Raw genomic sequence first — 19514 nt, forward strand, 5'->3', positions numbered from 1 at the left:
GACGGATGACGGATTGGTGGAGGAGGAGGAGGAGGGTGAAGGGAGGAGCTCCAGTGGATGGAGTTCTTCTCCAGGTCGGCTGTGATTGGACAGGAAGTGACACGTCGCCTCCTCCGGGGTTTTGGGATGCGTGCGGAATGAAAATAAGGGCGTCTGGGTGTCGTCCTTCGCCGTTTCCATGGTGATTGGCCTCAAGGTGTCGCTGTCGAGCTTGTAACTACATGATGGATGGATGGATGGATGGATGGAGCTAAGAAAGACTTTTGTTTTTTTTCTTGTTGTTCTCGTTCTTTCCTGCATCTTCAGCCACTTGCAGCTGCTGCAGCAGCTGCTGCTGCTGCTGCTGCTGCTGCTGCTGATGATGAATGTGCTGTTTTCAGCCTCGCACCAGTAATTGGCCATAACTGCCACACCTGCAATAAATCCTGTTGGGTTTTTTTTTTTTTCCCTCTTTCTCTTTCTTTTTTTTTTTACAGCCCCCCCCCCTTGTTTTTCCAAGCGCCATAAATTAAATCCTGCAGCTTCTCAACAAACACTGCCTCCACCGCCACCACCCCCCCCCCGACCCGCCCGACCCCCCCGTCAACACGGACGTTATGAGCTGCGTGTTTGTTTGTGTGTCAGCGCTTCAGGGCTGCGGTTCACTTGTTCAGTTTTAATAACCGAGAGGCTGCTGCTGATTTTTCTTTTTTTTTTTATTATTTATTTAATTTTTCGTCCCTTCCAATTTCTTTATTGCCACCATTTTGATTCTGGAGGTCGGCCAAAGGTCGCGGCATTCAACGTTCTCCGGCCCTAAATGTCGGCGTCAGCGTTACGCTTTGATGGAAGCGCGAGGCGTGGGCGTGTCAGCGCGAGGCGAGGTAGATACGGCGGTTCCTGACTGTAAAGATATCACCGCCACCGCCACCGCCGCCGCCGAGCCGAGCCGTCCCGACTCACAACGAGAACCTTTGATTTCCAGCAGGATCCCTGGAGAGCGAGACGTCAGCTCAGGGATTAGGGGGATTAGTGCACGTGTGTCTGACTGCAAGACAACGCCAGGTTCCATGTTCCTTCACAAGAGGAAGAGGAACACTCAGAGGGCGCTATTGTGACGTATAGAGGGCGCTATTGTGAACTAGCTAAGCCAATCCGAGCTCCAGGTTTTAAACGCGGCCGATGGTGTGGCTTCAGTAGTCCTGAAACAACCGACATCAACATTATGAAAAGTAAGAATTCATTTTGAAATATTAATTTATTGATTCTTTTGAGCAGAGAATTGCCAGGTCGCAGGAGATTGATTAGCACCAGCTAAAGGCTAACACACGATGCCGAGCTGTTTGTGATTTACATGAAGGTTAAAAAAAAAAAACATTTTCAAAATAAGATCATGATTTCTGGGGTTTTTGTCCCTCTGGAAATATTCATCTATTTTCTCAGACTTTGTGATCTGCGCTTTATTATTTACAACATTAATCAAGCAAGTTTATTTAAACATTGTTTTCATAACATTGTGGATATTTCTTGCAAGTCGCTGATTACTGCCGGAGGAAGCAGAGAGAGATTTCGCACTGACTTTGCTCTTACGTGTCATAATTCTCCTGCAATAATTTCAGCATCGTCAACACACTCTTGTTACATAAGCTGCTGCAGCGCTTTTCTTTCCTGCTTTTCACTCCCACCGGCAGCAGAGACGAATGTGTTTCTGAAGCAGCAGCGCCGAGGGCGGCCAGAAAAACAAAATAAATCCAACGCCTGTAATGTAATTGAGACGTGAGATAAAAGGTCAGCGCGGCCCGTTTACAGCCCAACTGGCCGAGTTGTGAGGTTGCGTAAGCGGGGCAGGCGGGCGACTCCGCCCCCTTCAGAGTCAGACATGAGGCGGTGGCGGCAGCGAGATGCTAGTTTTTATGTAACCCAACATGGCCGCCGCTGGCGTGGAGCAGCAGAGAGGGGGTCGGGGGGGGCTTGAGGAGGGAGCCAATCAGAGAGCAGCGACAGCACGAAGCACAAAATTCTCCCAAACTGTTGAACTCACTGTGGTTTGACTGAGAGAGCTGGTCGCAGCGAGGAGGAACGTTGCCGTGCACGCAGTTTGAAGCTCAGACTCTTTGTGAGCAGTCGGCCGTCGCAGCGACGCTCCGACCCGGAGCTCAGCCGCAGGACCGACGTGTCGCACAGCACAGCACAGCAGCAGAGTGAAATGTATCAACATATATAAAATGAAACCAAACAAAATGGCTCCACGTCCCTGGTGTGCAGCCAGCAGATGCTGTTGTGAACATCTGCACACACACACACACACACACACACACACACACACACACACACACACACACACACACACACACACACACACACACACACACACACGGGTGCGTGAAGAGCTCGGAGGCAGAAGATCAGCCGGCTGTTCGCTCCGTCGCCAGCACGCCTCCCGTCCAGGTGGGACGCTGCCAGCTGTCCGTCATTCGTCCCGGGACCCCAGCTTCACGCTGATTGCTGTGTTTTTTGTTGGTGTGTTTTTAGCCAAGATGGAAGATGTTCCTTCAATTCACTGATAGATTCTCCGTCTTCAGCCTTAAATCAAGTGGACCAGTGGCGTAGACAGAGCTTCTGTTGCCGGGGGGGTGGGGGGGGTGCCGAGGGCAGTTTTTACATTTGATTGCGGGACAGATTTCAGGAGTTTTGCTCAACCATTTGAGAGCGAGCGGCTAATTATTCTTACTCTCTATCGCCCCCCGATGATCGAGGCTGTTATTGCAGTCGGATTGATCTGCAGAGTCACAGTTCCCAGAATGAATCCGGTTCCCGGCAGCAGTGGAGCAGAAGGTCTGCTGGATGGTTCCGATGATGACTGATGATCCTCGGAGGCCTTTGACGACTGGTCACAGCCGCAGGGCTAACACGGCGTTTAGCCGCTAGCCTTCCAAAAGTCGACGCCAAACCAATGCTGAAGAGGCGTGGCCTTCAGGACGCACCGACATCACTGTGTGGTGTCTGGACTACCAGCCACCACATAGAGCTGCTGCTGCTGCTGCTGCTGCTGCTGCTGGAGGAGGCGGGAGGAGGATAGGAGGGGGGGGGGCAGTGTGGTGGCGACCTTGCTGAAGGACGTCTTGACAGCGCAGCGTCGGCGATGACGGATGCGTCTGAGCTGCGATGCTAAACAGGAATGATGCCACGACGGAGTATCGACTCCGCGGAGGCGTTTCATCCCCGCAGATCTTTAACCGACCGCCCGCCCGACGACCTCCACCGACCTCCACCGGCCTCCACCGGCTCCTGCCTTCAGTCTCCTCGCTGACTGAAGCGTGGAAACAAAGGGGTTTGGCTGAAGACCACAGGGGAGATTTGTGGGGGAACTCACAGAGAGAGACTCTGCGGTTGTTGTTCCTTTGTTGCCCGATGACACTCGATATTTGGTGGTTCCTGCTGACCATGTGACCTGTGCTCCTGCTGACCATGTGACCTGTGCTCCTGCTTCTCGCTCTCGCCCCGCAGCCCTCCCCACACTCCCACTAGGATCTTCTCGTCCCTGCTGGAGAGCCTCTCCGCCCCCCACATCTAGCAGCCATGGCAGACGACGCGGACATGCGCAACGAGCTGTCGGACATGCAGCAGCGCGCCGACCAGCTGGCCGACGAGGTGAGTTCCACCAAGAACCCGGGTTCCGAGGGTCCACACGATCAACACCAACCCTTGAACTAAACACTGGAAGAAGTTTGAGCAATCGGAGATGAATTGTCTCGTCTCCAAATTCAAATAAGAGAAGAAAAAAAAAAACTTTTCCAACCAATCGCACACCTGCCTGCAAGTACAGGTGCAACATTCTGACAAATTATTTGGTGAATTGGAATAAAAGCCGTTAAGACTCCAGCAGAAACCAGTTTGTAAACATGAAATCTGATGAGGTTTTTTTTTGCTTTGGTTTTCGCTCACCAAAGTTAAATTCTGCTAAAAAAATTCTTCATTGATGCGCACAAGAAATGCAACAAAAGTGCACGTTTTCTATTGAAAATCTGCGGCAAAACACTCGAGCGTCTCCGTCTCCATCTCCGTCGTCGAGTTCAGGGGATGAAAAGAGAAGCGGCAGCGAAGCCGCTCAGCTAAACGTGAACCTTAGCGCCTCCTGCCCTTCGGCCAATAGCGGTGCGGTGTGGTGCACATGTGACGGACAGGAGCGCAGAGTCTCAGCGACGGGCCGGAGCGCTGAGGCCCCGCCCCCCTCCAGCCTCACACATGACTCACACTGGCACAGCTGAGCGGAATATTAAACACACGCACACACAGAACAAAATGGCGGCTTTAGAAAATGAGTTTTTAGGCCTGAAGAGGCTTTAAAGTCCACATCAGAGCTTCTTAGAGAGAAGAAGAAGAGACATGGATGGAGGAGGTGGAGGGGAGGAAGAGGAAGAGGAAGGGATGGTGGGGGTAGTGACTGACTGACTGACTGACTGACTGACTGACTGCTGGGACTAACTGTGTCTCTCCTTTTCCTCCACAGTCACTGGAGAGCACTCGTCGCATGCTGCAGCTGGTGGAGGAGGTAAGAACACCTGCTGCGCACACACACACACACACACACACACACACACACACACACACACACACACACACACACACACACACACACACACACACACACACACACACACACACACACACACACCAACAACAACAACAAGTGAAGAAGCACAACAACCACCTGAAGCCAGACCTTCTCCCGCAGGAAGCTCCTTTATTCAATGTGTGAGGGATTCAGAGTCGTCGAGTCGTCACAAACAGCGTCGCTGTTGTCGCCGCTGGCTGACAAAGGACAGCGTTATACTGCTGACAGCTACAGTCGCACACACACACACAAAGACAGTCGGACTTCACACACACACACACACACACACACACACAGGCGCCCTGTTTACTGTCAGTGACGCCAGACAATCAAACACGTCAGTCGACTGGACAAGGCTAGTGTGTGTGTGTGTGTGTGTGTGTGTGTGTGTGTGTGTGTGTGTGTGTCTGTCAATCCACCACACACAGAAAGCTGTGAAGCTTCTTTCCTTCGACTTTGTTTTCCAAACACGTGGACTTTCTTCATGTGAATCCATACAAAGGAAGAAGGAGGCGGTCCTAAGAACAAAGCTGCTGATTCTGGCGGCAGCCAATCAGGACGAGAAAACATTGACTGGAAGTCATCAGATAGAAGACGAAACTGAGACAGTGTTAGCAGCCGCTAGGCTAACAGGCCAATAACAACACGCACCGCGCCGTGGATTTTTCATTTTAACCTTCAGCGTCTTTCAGCCCTTCTGGCATCTCAGCGGAGCCTCTTCTTATAGAAAGGGGGCGTAGCCGAGCGAGCGGCGAGTTAGCGGGGAGACGCATCATACACAACATGAGAGAAATGTGAGAAATAGAGGGGGGGGGAGAGATTAAAACAGCTGGAAGAGACTCTGTGATGGACTCGAGTAGAGAGAGAGAGGGCGAGAGAGAGAGACAGAGAGAGAGGGCGAGAGAGAGAGGGAGAGAGAGACAGAGAGAGAGGGCGAGAGAGACAGGGAGAGAGGGCGAGAGAGAGAGAGAGGGGGAGAGAGAGACAGAGATAGAGGGGAGAGAGACAGAGATAGAGGGGGGAGAGAGAGACAGAGATAGAGGGGAGAGAGAGAGACAGAGAGAGAGGGCGAGAGAGAGAGGGAGAGAGACAGAGATAGAGGGGGGAGAGAGAGACAGAGATAGACAGAGAGAGAGAGGGAGAGAGACAGAGAGGAGGCGCAGACATCCGAGAGGGGAGGTGGAGCAGGAAGGGCGGCGGCGGTGGCGGCGGCGGCCTCAAGGTCACATTGATCCAGAGACTGAAGTCACAGAGCCGCCTTGCTCTATTGGACGGCTGGGGGGAGGGGGTGCGAGGAGGAGGAGGCGGAGGAAGAAGTGGGGGAGGAAGAGGAGAAGGAAGAAGAAGGAGGAGGAAGAGAAGGAAGAGATGAGGGAAGCAGGGGGGAGGGAGATGGAGGGGGTAGGAGGAGGAGGAAGAGAAGGCGGAGGAGGGAGGAGGAGAAGGCAGAAGTGGGGGATGAAGAGGAAGGAGGAGGAGTTGGGGGAGGGGGTGGAGGAGGGCGAGAAGATGAAAAAAAGCCTCTGGAGCAGAAGCGTCTGGTGGTTAATTATCTGAAAATCCTCCCCAGACGATGAGAAAGCAGCACTATTATTAGCAAACACAGTGGGCGGAGCCAACACCTGACCGAGGGAGGGGTGTGGCCACTAATAAAGAAGACGGAGCTCGTCAGTGACATCACAAAGGGCTGATGACACACGCCTGTGTGTCTGCGATTCGTAGCCAGGAGGCCTCCGATTGGTTCGCCGCAGAGCTCCGCCCCATTCAACCTCGCGTCTCCGCTGCAGAACCTCGGCAATTTCTTGCTTTGCTAATCCGTCCATCCGTCGGCCTCCGGCGCTGATCCGTCCCCCAGTCAGCCAGCGGCAGGTCGGGACGCCGGGAGTTTCCCCTAGGGGAGCCGTCCCCACTGGCCCGGGATTCTCTGCCAGACGAAGCCTCTCAGGATCACCAAGTGATTCATGACGAGGCCACATGATGGACATCAATACCACTTTCCTCCCGTACTGCTGAGGAGGCGCTGTGTGTGTGTGTGTGTGTGTGTGTGTGTGTGTGTGTGTGTGTGTGTGTGTGTGTGTGTGTGTGTGTGTGTGTGTGTGTGTGTGTAAACCTGACACGCACTAATCTTATTTGTGCCTATCAGGCTAAAGCAGGTGCTGCGTCTTAGCGCCGTATTTCCATGAAGCGGAATATGAGCCCAACGCGTCGCCGTCCTCCCCCTCAGCTCACCCCTCCCTCCCCCACCCTCCCCAACCCTCCCCCACCATTCCACCAGCAGCATCTGGCCCCTCCTCGGTGACTAATGGCTTTACCGTTGCCGTAACTCACCGTCGACTGCTCGGATGCGTCACCGAGAAGATTTATTTATTATTCATTTATTTTTTTTATTTTACTTTGAAAAGGGAAAAATCGGAGAGGCCACAGGCAGAAATTTACAAAGACACCCACGCCTGACGGGCAACGCTAATGTCAGGGTTCAGAGGTCAAACAGCTCCTGCTGCCGTTGTGATCCGCGGGTCATTGATTGCGTCATTTGTTCTCGGAACACCAGGTTCTAATGAGAGCGCTGCTCCGATTCTCCGTCAGCGTTACTTTGTTTGAATAATAAAAGGTTTGGTTTTTTTTCCACAAGGTAAAAAAACCCATTAGCTTCGACTAACCGAGCTAGCATGACTTCCTGTAGCTATTGTTAGCCGCTTCAAAGTGAGTCGCCTTCTGGGCAGTCTTTGTGGCTCAGCTAAGCTAATGTGCACCAGCGAACCTGCGTTACGTAAAGTTTCCCAGCTAATTACTTACCCAAAAAAACCCCACAATCAGATCACTTGTCGTTCCATTAAAGCCGACAAAAAATAACTCGGCAGCTCGTCTGGGAAGGCCGCTGCGTTTCCGACGGTGGTTCATATTTTTCAGACGTCACTTTATTCCCAGAGCTCTTGCAGCCTCATTACTGACCTCCATTTCCCACCTTTTTTTCTCCCCCTCTTCCCGCCACCTTCTCGGTCATGCGATCGTCTCTGGGGAACAGAGCAAAGATGCTGGCATCAGGACTTTGGTTATGCTGGACGAGCAGGGAGGTAAGTGTGTCTGTTGCACCAGAGCAGAAAAAAAATGAGCTTTTCAGCCTTAAGAAAAAAAAAAAAAAAAAAAAAAGCTCTTACATATTTTTTTTCCTGTATTGATTTAAAGTATTAATCCTGTTTACAAACTGTCAGGTTTTTTTTTTTTCATTATTATTATTTTAGCAATGTGGCTTTTTTTAATTTATGCCAAGAATGTGAATAAATTGTTTTATATAAAGCTGCTTGTTTTCACTTCGATGAAACCATATTTTACTTTATTTTACTTTTTTCAGGGTTTTATTTTTGTTTGTTTTGTTTGTTTCCAAAACATGGGTTTTGATCTAATGCATGATTTATTGTTTTTGTTCCACGGTGCCGATGTTTTCTTTTGCTTTCTTGAGGAAATTTTCTTCCTTTCGGCATTTTTTCCCCGTTTGTTTTACTTTTGGCTAATTTCCTTATTTTCTTTTTGCCTAACTTGCCAAGCTGCTTTCCCTCATCACCATCAGTTAACAACGGGACAATGGGAAATCTCGAAAGTGCCAAAATGTTAACAGAAAAAAAGAAAACGTAAAGAAAGCAACGCCAACCACAGCAGAGACAGACAGAACTTTACGGGTCACCGTGCAGCCAGAGTATCTCCACGCCCGCTCGGCCAGCGCGCAGCATCGCGGCTGATTTACTCTTCACAATCCTGCCAATCACTAAAAAAAAAATAAAAAAAATGAAAACAGGCATTTTAAATTTCACACGTCGCCACACCAACTGACATGTGACTCAGTTTATCGACCTCTGCAGGTCAACAATTTGGCCCGTCGGCATCTTTTAGCTCCCTTTGCCCAAAAAAAGCTCTCGGGGAAACAGGAAGCGGCCAAACACAGTCGCGCTGACAGGCCCCGCCCACCGGGAGTCCCGAGGGCCCCTAACTTTAACCACAAACGATCGATTTAGCTGGTAATGACAAAAGTTTCAGTCTCTCCTTCTTCTACTTCTACTTCTCCTCCTCCTCCTCCTCTTCCTCCTCCTCCTCCTCCTCCTCCTCCTCCTCCTTCTCCTTTCAATCCATGCACTGCTTTGTACGATCCCTGGCTGCGTGCACATTGGCAGCCAATGAGACGGCAACAAAAAAAAAGTTTGGTTTGACGTGAAAGCTAAAACATTTTTCACCAAACTTCAGAGGGTGGAATGAAGCTTTTTCTCCGTTACTTCTCGAGGGTTTAAGTGGACCTTTGCACTCAGCCGTCCCTGTAGTTTGACTGTACTGGATATTGGAACTACAGTACTTGCTACTGGAGATTTAAAATCTCCCCCACACACGGATCCTTTGCTGGATGATCACATTCACACTGATGCAGGTCCCCCCAGGGATTCTACAAATCAAGGAGAGGGAAAAAAAACAAACAGTGAATCGCTCTTCAAATCCGCTCCATATTTAACTGTGCCACCCTCTTCACGTGCACATACGCACACACACACACACACACACACACACACACACACACACACACACTTACCTTCACACCCTGCTTGCACCGGGTTTCCTCTGGTCCTTGTCGGGATGGAAAGAAGACAAGCTGCCATCCACAACAGAAACGCGGGACAGCGTTTGTCCAGCAGGGGGAGGTGTTCTTGCTAAAAAAAAAAAAAAAACAGACCCGCTAGGTGGACGTGTGTAGCTGCTGCTCCGGGTTTCACGTCCTCTTTCGTGCCGTCAGTCTGATAAAACGAGACTGGCAGGGTAGCTTGAAAATCGTGTTGACAACGAACTGGCTTCTAATGGGAGGAAACAGCGCCCCCAGCTGGCTCGGCGTGGAACGTTTGTTTTAAAAAGTCGGTATTATGCGATTAGCACGACTGGAGCAGCGTGGGTTTACCAAGTGGCCAGAAAAGCCTCATTAGTTTGTAATTCCACATTGGAAATTTGGCTGAAGCGCCAACAACTAAACAACAAAAATCGCTTCACTCTTTAATTCCGACTTGCGGGGTGCGATGAGATCGGAATGCACTTTTCCAAGCTCGCCTTCAGCAGCTATTGGCCGGCAAAACAGAGGCCGAGGCTTCTTGTCGCTGAACTTAAAAGCAATGCAGCGGACGGTGGAACCTTCACGAGGCCACCGGTGATTCCCCACAATGCAGAGCAGGTGGTGGCTGTGGTGGCTCGAGACGAAGCAACATGGCAAACAGAATAAAAAAAAAAAGCTCTTAAAGTCAGAATCCAGCTGTCAAACATCAACATCAGGCGGTTTTCCTTGATTTTCTGGCCTGTTTTGCTTCGTTTACCGGCTCTGAGAATTTTTTGCCAAAAAACAATTAAATGATGATTTACATTTGACCCCTCCTACACACACACACACACACACACACACACATACACTGACTTGCTCATCATTACTCATGAATCTGTCGACTGGTCGTTGAAAACTCATTCCACTGCTGTCATCCCTTTGTCCTGACCAGAGCAACTCGATCGTGTCGAAGACGGCATGAACCATATCAACCAAGACATGAAGGAAGCCGAGAAAAATTTAAAAGATTTAGGGAAATGCTGTGGGCTTTTCATATGTCCATGTAACAAGTAGGTACTGACAACGTGCCCCGGAGGTTTCCTTACATATGTGGTGGCGTCCAGTTTTTGTTTGGTTTTGTTTTGTTTTTTCCTTCCTCTTTTTTGTTTTCTTTCTCTTTTTTTTTTTTTTTATTTCCATTTTTTTTTTTTTTTGACTTTGGGTCCACTTTCTTTCGTCACAGTGAGTGTCTGAAGTTGTTGTCTTCTCTCCTTTGTCCTCTATCTCTCTCTTCTTTTGCTCTCCTCTCTCTCTCTCTCTCTCTCTCCCTCTCTCTCTCTCTCTCTCTCTCTCTTTCCGTGCTTCGTTCTGTGGGGGAAAATGACTTGTGTGTAATCAGAGCAACTGGAGCGCATCGAGGAGGGAATGGACCAAATCAATAAGGACATGAAGGATGCAGAAAAGAATTTGAACGATCTAGGGAAATTCTGTGGTCTTTGCTCCTGTCCATGTAACAAGTAGGTGCTGCTTGCCTGCCTGCCTGCCTGCCTTTTCCGACAACCACAGCAACTAATTAACAAATATATATCCACATGCAACCAATGAATCCTCCTGAGAAATCGGCCCAAAAAAAAAAAAAAAAGATCTGTCGAGGTGGAAGTGACATCACAATGGCCATCGGCCAATGGGCTGCTGCCTCTGATTCGCCCCGTCCCCGTTTCCAAGAGTAAATAAAAAGAGAAGCGGACGTCTCAAACATCTTAGTGAGCTTTTCCTCACGTTTGATTTAACACGTGCGCGTATTTCTATCTACTCTAAAATCATAACAAACCTCAGACTCTGCAGCCTGGGTGTCTGCCAGAAATTCCAGATGATTTTTCAAGCAATCATAAGTAGGTGCACCGGCCTTTCTCTGATCCGAGATCTTGGCAGATGTTGTCTCTCCGAGTCGGTGTGAACGGGAACCAAAGTTCCTCAGCCCTCATCTCGTCCAAGTCGGCTTGATGTTGTTGTTGTTGCTCAGATTTCCCATCTGAAATCTGAGCCGCCACATAAATAATAAAGAAAAAAACACTCCACCTGCCATTACCCAGACTTAAATATACAACCATCCAGTCCTCCACCTGAGCTCTTCCGTAAGTGCCTCACTTAACAGCCCCTCCAATCCCCACTTCCGCTGAGTGGCCTTCTGACCTCCGAGACTCAAACACGGCAGAGTCGTCCACACGCCGGTTCCACTTTGAGGGGGGAAACATGAAATTGCTCACGATTATTTGCCCTAAAACCAATGAGAATCAGCAGGGCCAGAGGGCGCCAGAGGCACGTTGGCACCCTGATGGTTTGGCTGCTCCTGGTGCCAACGTGCCTCTGGTCGGCCTGACACTTTACCTCCTCATGTGCATGACCTTCACCGGTGCTCCGCTCCAACGTCCGGTCGATTCTTACTTCTTTTTGCAGGCGACGGGGGCCTTTTTGGTTTGTTTGTTTGCACACCCACAACCTCCCCACACCCACAACCCAAACCCACCACCTCCTCCTGCTCCCTCTAACCACCGTTTCTCAACCTCCACGTGCCGCTGACACAGAATGAGCGGAACAGCATGATCCTTCTGAATGCTCTGCATGCATGACAGTGGAACACATAACAGCAATGCTGCACACGTGGCTGCCAGGATTAACCATGAAGATGATGATTATGATGATGATGTTGAACAATTTTTTTATGTTTTTTTTTTTTTATATTTTTCTATTTGTACAGCCGTACAAAAATCTAGGAGGCGGGAAGCAGAGGAAGAGAGAAAAGCAGACAAAAGAAGCTCAACTGTTTTTATTTTTTAAAAATATATATTTTGTGTTGATTCTGAAATTTGAAAAGCGACGGCAAGACTAAAAAAAAAAAAAAAATAGAGGAGAAATAGGAGGGTTGAAAGGGTGAGAGGCGGGGAGGGGGCGGGAGAGACGCTTCATGACAAAACGCTGGAAGCGAGGCAGTGAACGCATCGCAAGAAAAGCAAAAGTGACGCATTCAAAGCCGAAGAAGAGGAGCGCGACTTCCTGGGAGCTGTACAAAAAAAAAACTGGGTTAAACCACAGGCGGCTGGGAGTTTTCTCTCTCGCACACACGGTCGCGTTTGTTGTGTGCCTCCATAATAAACGTGTGGTACCGCAGGACGCCCCCCTCCCCCTCCCCCTCCCCCTCACCAGTGCTGCTGCACTTTGTCCGCAGTGGCTGCCGCTTCTTCGGCTGAATTAGCCTGGAACTGGCGGCTCGACATTAGCGCTCGCTAAGCTGCCTCTCCCGGGGGAGGGTGGGATGGAGAGCGGTGGGCGAGGGTGGATGAAGCTGGGTGAGGGAGGACGGGGCGGTGGGGCGGCAGTCGTTTTGCTCACATGTAGGTCAGCCATATCAGATAGCGGCATGAGCGCCTGCCGGGGAGTGGACTCCGACTGCGTGCCCATGTAGAGGGACGCAGGGGGAAACGAGGGACAGCGAAGTCTGAGGGAGTCTCAGGGAGCGACACGTTTCCTCCGCCGCCACCGCCGCGGTTCTAATCCCCGCAGCCTGCTGCCCGTCTGTCAGCATTAGCCCAGCCCGAGCCGACTGTCTGCTGCTCTGCACCGACAGCCGATCCTGCACTGCGCCGGGTAGTTAGGTGGGTGGGTGGTTGGAGGGGCACGGAATGATTTCCTGGAACCGGTTCGGTTTTACCGCAGGAGTTGCAAGGAGATCGTCTGGTTCTCGGAGAGCTGCTGAGTCAGTTGGTGGGATGGGTGAGGCAGAAGAGAGGAACAAACCCGGACGTCAGAACAGAAAGGACTCAGACAAGGGTAGCGCGTGTGTGTGTGTGTGTGTGTCAGAGGGGACAGCAAGCCAAGCGAAGCCTCGCCTCAGTCCGTTTCTATTAATAAAAGCAGCGTAGGAGGCCCGACCGCCGCTACCCCCTCACACCCCCCCCCACCCCCCTTTTGCAACACAGCTCCACGCAGCGCTCCAAGGTTACACAAAACTCCACAACCCGGGGACGCACAACACAATGGAAGGTTGCTGCTGTTGAATAAAAGAGAAGTTTAAAGCCGGGGTGGAGCGGTATAAGTGGAAATGATGAATCTCCGGCACGTTCCCCTTGAGTCAGAAAGCCACTCCGACAAAAAGCGCCGAGGTCACGCGGCTGAGCCCCGATTGCATGCATTTTGTTAGCGCAGCGTACCACATTTGCGGCACGCGGCCAGAACGGAGCCAAAACACAAACTGTCAGACTTGTCTGCCCTCTTGCCAGCCGACGGCTGAACTTGTCCTCAAGTCTGGACATGAGGGGTGGGGTTGGCTGGGTTGGGGCGGGTGAAGACGTGGGTGTCGGAGGTGTTCAACCATGGCTATCATTCTCTGTTGACTCCCTCCAGTCTCTCATTTTTTTTCGTTTCCTCTTTCCGTTTGGTACTTTGTTCTCAACGTTGATCGTCGTCCCTCCTTACGATGTGACAGTCCTGTACAATCTGTGTTGTGTGTCTGCCAAAAGCTTCTCTGTTTTACTTGGGTTTTTTTTATTTTTGTATTTTTTTCTTAGTCTTCTAAGTGCAACTACAAGTGAGCTTCATGAGGTCGAGGAAAAGGGAAATTGTCAGGTTTTGTTTTGTTTTTCTTTAAAGCTTTAAGAACTGCATGTCTAGATTATTACACAAACAGACAAAATGTGCCTGAATTCTAATGTTATATTACCTGCAAGATATAACATCACACACAACTTAACCCAACAACCAATCCATGCCTGCTATGCTTTGCTTGACTTAGTCTAGTCCACATCATTTATACATGTGCCTGATGCATGAGACTGATCAGAAACACTATCTCTCTAGTGTCAGTCTAGTATCAGTCCAATTTCTCTCAATTGGACTGATGGGGAGGTTGATGGTTGGGATTTTCTTTTCTTTTTTTGGAGGCATCTGAAATGTGAAACCACTGAGTAACTGTCCCCCCCTTTTGGCCGTCCTCCTTCGCTTGCCGCCATCCAGGATGAAGAGCGGGGGCAGCAAGGCCTGGGGAAACAACCAGGACGGCGTGGTGGCCAGCCAGCCAGCCCGCGTGGTGGACGAGCGCGAACAGATGGCCATCAGCGGAGGCTTCATCCGCAGGTGAGAGTCGCCTCAAGTCCCCACGCACTCAGGCACTGATCCATTCCTTTAATTACCCTCACCCACTGCCAGTCCAGGAACGGGCCGTGGTGGCTCAGGGTACATCAGAATGTCCCTGGTATACCTCTATCCCAGCCAGGCTTTCAGGACCCCGCTGGGGGATGTTCGGGTACTCCTACCAAATAGGACGTGTAATCCCTTCAGGAATTTCTACGTCTGTTTCCTTGGTGCCTCCTCACATTGGGCGAGCCTGGCATACCTCCTTAAGAACGCTTTACCAAAGACAACCCTGTCAAACGCCTGCACTGTTTTGACTGGCTCCTCCTTGAAAATCCAATCCGATCTCCACGGTTGAGCCCAGGCCCCTGGATTAAGCTTCCAAAACATCCAGACATTAAACCGGACGCACGAATGTGCAGCACTTTGCATCCAACAGAAACTGCAGCTCAACTTTAGATGCAGACGCCTGCTCTGAGGTCGAGCGTGACAAAGGCCCAGAGGTGAAACATGTCCGAGGGCTCCTGCTGGAACCCAGTCAACAGGGCAAAATGTCTCATCTGGCGTTGACTCAGAGGTTCCTGCATTTACATCTGCCCTCGTGTTTGTGCTTCCAGGGTAACAGACGACGCCCGGGAAAATGAGATGGACGAGAACCTGGAGCAGGTGGGCGGCATCATCGGTAACCTGCGCCACATGGCCCTGGACATGGGCAACGAGATCGACACCCAGAACCGCCAGATCGACAGGATCATGGGCAAGGTACGATCTCCCCCCCGCCAACCCCCCGTTCAGTGCAAATACTGCTCGCCTTTGAGAAAGCAGCGTGTCACCAACCGATGTCCTCTCCCTCACCCAGGCTGAATCTAACAAGACCAGGATTGATGAGGCCAACCAGCGCGCCACAAAGATGCTCGGCAGTGGCTAGACTAACCCCCCCCCCCCTCCCCACCTCGAGCTTGGGCGCCCCGCGCCGACAAGCGTCAATATGCTTTCATCATGGTATTGACCTTCTAGGTTTGCACACATGCACATATCACCTCCCCTTCCCATTGTAAATGTTGTTCTGTGTCGTCTGTCGAGCTTTTTCAAGATGATTGTCCTGGTAAAAAGATGATTTCTTATACTCCGTATGTCATTCTTTCCAAAGGTTGTATATAGTGCTGACTTGATGGCTCTCTAGCTCACCTGTGAAGTTTTTAATTCTCTTTATCAAAACATATATATATAGATATATATAGATATATATAATATATTATTACTATATCATATATAATATATATATATATCTATATATATATACAAAAAGTACACTGCTCTGGATGACAAGTATATAATAGGAATGCTATACAAGCTGTTTTTATTCTTTTTTGTTTCCGTTTTCGGTATCTCAGTATTGTCTTAGTAAAACTGTGTCATTCCATTTAGGCTACTGTCATGCCCCTTATTTTGGTGGTGTTGTCGACGACAAAGGAGTGAAGGCTGAGATTAAAACACAACACACGCACACACGCACACGAGTCAAGACATTACAGAGTGACTGAAAGAACGCTTACAGAACGGCAGCCGGTCGTCGACATTGCTCACCTCCCCCTCTTCTCCCCCCCCTTCCCCCCCCGCCATCGCAATCATACTGGGTTATTGTTTAGACAATGTGCAACTAGACTCTCTGTAGCTGTATTAGACATTGCATTCCAAGTGACGTGAATTGTGCGTTCTCTGCATGACAAATGGTAGATTTTAGTCTTCTAAATAAAACTTGTCTGAAAAATATATATAAAAAAAATAAATAAATGACGCAACATGGCAGTAGCAAATCGACAAAGCGCATGCTCAGTATTAGGACACAGTTGATCGTTCCATACTCCTGCAAGTTTTGCAATAGTGCCACTCTTTTTGTCTCGATATATTTACTGACTGTGACCATCTCGTTGTACAATAATGCAAAAGGGGATCAAAAAAAAAAAAAAAAGGTGACATGAACATTTAAAAACAAACATATGAGGACTCGGGGGTTGTATTGCAAAAAAGTTTAAAAAAAACAAAAACAAAAAAAGATGACCTGTTTTCTAAATGATTATGCAGTTCCATGATGAAGATGTTGATTATGTGCTGAAAGTTGAGGACTGGTTGTGTACTGTAACATAGGTTTTGGATGCTCTGAAAAAAAAATAAATAAAAGTTTGCAATGTAAAGCAAAGACGCATATTTCTGAGAGACCTTACTTTTTTAAGAAGACTGTATCTGTAAGTTTATTCTCCCTGTATGGTTTGTTATTGGTATATATAAATAAGATTATTGAATAACAATACCTATACTCTGGAACTAAAAAAAAAAATCTATACATACGAAGGGTTTTTTTTTTTGTTGCTTCTGTACTTTAGAGCTATGCACACCAAATCGTCCCAATGTCGAGTAGTTAGAGCAAAAGGCCGCGGAAAGGCCGAAACCTGGATGACACAATAGGTTCAACCGTGAGATTGATGTCCTCAGCGCATGTAATATTAAAGACTCCCTCTCTGTATCCTGTCAGTGTGTGAAGTGGTGGACATTTTGTAGCTAGCTGAATTGATTAAAAGTAATAAACCCTAGTGGCACCTGTGTCTGTCTTCATTGCTCCTGCGAGTTGACAGGCGTCTTTTCCTTCTGATGGAGATTCAGAGAGAGACACTGCGCGAGTTCAAATGACAAAAAAATAAATAAATATATATATATATATATATAAAGATACAATTCTCCCAGAAACAACAACATGTTAACAGAAAAAAAAAAATAAAGACATTTAATGGCTCCAATCTCTAGGAAGCAATCATATTGATGCAGCACATTTCAACCAAGGTCCAGAACATGGATCCGCTCAGGTTTTGGCAGGGTTTTACCCTGAGACACACAGCTGGTATAAGAAAAGGCGGGACATCAGAAAGGATCAATGTCGGGGTGGAATTTGCTGATGAAAGACAAATGTTGTTGCAGTGATTTGGAAGGAGGCTGACTTCAGCCGAACCAGTCTGACAGCGGTTTAGTTTTAAGGCACCAGCAGAGATACAACACACCGCCTTGTTTCATCTTATAGGAGAGACAGAGCAGAGATGGAAAGGCACACACACACACACACACACACACACACACACACACACACACACACACACACACACACACACACACACACACACACACACACACACACACACACACACACACACAGCAGGGGCAAAGACCAAAACAGTCGATGGAGGTTGGATCATGTGATCATCAATCAAGAATCAATCAGGAACCCAGATTTTAAATCATCTTAACAGCTGGGATGCTTCTATCAACATGCTTGTGTTAAAATGCATGACAACAACAACAGCATGCAGTTTGTTTTTCCAACTCGAGCCACAGAAGCGTTTATACGATTGTGTTTCCGCGGCTCAGGGAGGGCCAGGGAGGCGGAACCACGACCGGCAGATTAAACTGGATGTGCACAATCAGTGGTGGGTGGACGCAGAGGGCGAAACTGGGAAATTAGGGTCAGTTGTGTGCAGCGGGGAGGGGTCAGAGGTCAGAGAGTGAAGGCAGAGCTAAAAGGCGGTGGAACACACACTCGTTGGTCATTTCAACGCATGTTGTGCTAACACAACACAACAGAAATAAAGCACACTAAAAAAAAAAAAAAAAGAAGAGAGAACTGGCGGAAGCAGCAACAAGGAGACAAAAAGCCAAACGCAAAAACACATCCAACAAATTCACAGGGACACACAGTGGCGCATGCACAAAGTGAAACACAACTGAGGCGACGCCGATGTACGAGGCAGCAAAACATCTCAAGCGTGAAATCAGGCGAGCAGCACATCTCACACAAGCAGCGCGGTAGTCCGCGGTCTCTTACCTGTTAGAAAAAGTGACAGTCGGTTGCTGAAATCAGTCGGTGCAGAATCTGAAACGGTGAAGTCAACAGACGAGGCCTCCTGGTGGAGTTGTGCCCAAATTAGCGTGAAACCTGGAGGAACTGCTCACTGCTGTTTGTCTGAATCAAGTCCATGGATGAGCAGGAAGCTCCAGGACATTGCTTCCTATTTTGTCATTGCCTCACTTCCTGTTTGGTGCAGGTGGAGCCATATGGGTGAAGCGCTAACGAGCAGGAAGCTCCAGGACATCACTTCCTGTTTTGCTATTACCTCACTTCCTGTTTAGCGCAGGTGAGGCGCTAATGAAAGAAAAACTGTGGAGCTAATGAGCGGGAAACTCCAAGGCATTGCTTCCTGTTTTGTCTTTTCCTCACTTCCTGTTTGGTGCGGGTGAAGCGCTAATGAGCAAGGAAGCTCCAGTAAATTACTTCCTGTTTTGTCATTACCTCACTTCCTGCTTTCTGCAGGTGAACGAACCTGTGCTGATGTGTGGTTGTGTGCAGAGTGTATTTATGGTGGGAGCCGACAGCGGCTGTTTTGAGACACTAGCCGCTAGCTTGTTTTACGTCCAGTTTAACGCAACACTTTGAAGAATGTCAATCTGAGGCCCGGTTTTGAAGGACTTAGCAGCACCTACAGAGGATAGACACATTTTCCAAACAATTCATTTATCATGGATAGTGTGAAGCCCACAGCCATCTGTCTGTCAAACAAACACTGTGATGCCACAGCATACAGGCACCCAACCAAGCAACCAAATGACCAACCAAAGTATTTTCACTTCTATTTCATGCCTGTGGGTTCCTTTACACGTTTACGCATCAGGTCTTTCATAACCTGAGAACCCAACACACACAATTCTGACCACAAGTCCCCCCCCCAAAAAAACAAAACAAAACAAAAACATCCGAACTACGCGGAGATCTTATTAAGGATTTTTTTTTTTTCTTACTCTAATCATTGTTCAACAGACAACGTCATTATACTTGAATTAAAGCACGAAACGTGCGGCGTCGGCAGCATTTAACCCACTTATCGCCGGCGCCAAAGAGCCTTAATTCAATTGCTGTGGTGCACGCAGATGTTTGGAGGAAGAGGAGAGGGTGAGAGACGTGGCGCGGGAGAAAGGGGTGCGTGTGGCCGCCGCCCTCCCGCAACAGGGGAAAACACCGCAAGCACACTCTGGTACATTTTAGCGCCTCCTTTTCGGGGATTTATACCGCCAAACCAAACCACCTCCTGCCGTCCGGCGGCGCGCACTGCGCATCGCGCGGAGAGACGGAAAGCAGCGTCGACTGTCGTGCTGAGGGAGGGCGGGAAGGGCTCGGCGGGAAAAGGC

The 19514-nt window shown here is 49.1% G+C and overlaps 1 protein-coding gene across 1 annotated transcript; it reads left to right on the top strand.

Moving 5' to 3' along the window:
* The first annotated feature begins 3474 nt into the window (after nucleotides 1-3474).
* Nucleotides 3475-15583, top strand: snap25a (synaptosome associated protein 25a). Its single transcript, XM_076016826.1, has 7 exons — nucleotides 3475-3630; nucleotides 4490-4531; nucleotides 7620-7668; nucleotides 10558-10675; nucleotides 14169-14288; nucleotides 14903-15047; nucleotides 15145-15583. The coding sequence occupies exons 1-7, from the start codon at nucleotides 3559-3561 to the stop codon at nucleotides 15211-15213; spliced, it is 615 nt and encodes a 204-aa protein (XP_075872941.1). The 5' UTR covers nucleotides 3475-3558; the 3' UTR covers nucleotides 15214-15583.
* The last annotated feature ends 3931 nt before the right edge of the window (nucleotides 15584-19514 follow it).

Source organism: Nelusetta ayraudi, unplaced genomic scaffold, assembly GCF_046127955.1.
Source record: "Nelusetta ayraudi isolate G7.1 ecotype Tasmania unplaced genomic scaffold, CSIRO-AGI_Nayr_v1 ptg000238l, whole genome shotgun sequence".
In the NCBI taxonomy this organism is placed as follows: Eukaryota; Metazoa; Chordata; class Actinopteri; order Tetraodontiformes; family Monacanthidae; genus Nelusetta; species Nelusetta ayraudi.

Coding starts and splice junctions, on each gene's coding strand:
- snap25a (XM_076016826.1), top strand. CDS start 3,559: ATGGCAGACGACGCGGACATGCGCAACGAGCTGTCGGACATGCAGCAG. Junction 7,669..10,557: donor TATGCTGGACGAGCAGGGAG/GTAAGTGTGTCT, acceptor GTGTGTAATCAG/AGCAACTGGAGCGCATCGAG. Junction 14,289..14,902: donor AGCGGAGGCTTCATCCGCAG/GTGAGAGTCGCC, acceptor TTGTGCTTCCAG/GGTAACAGACGACGCCCGGG.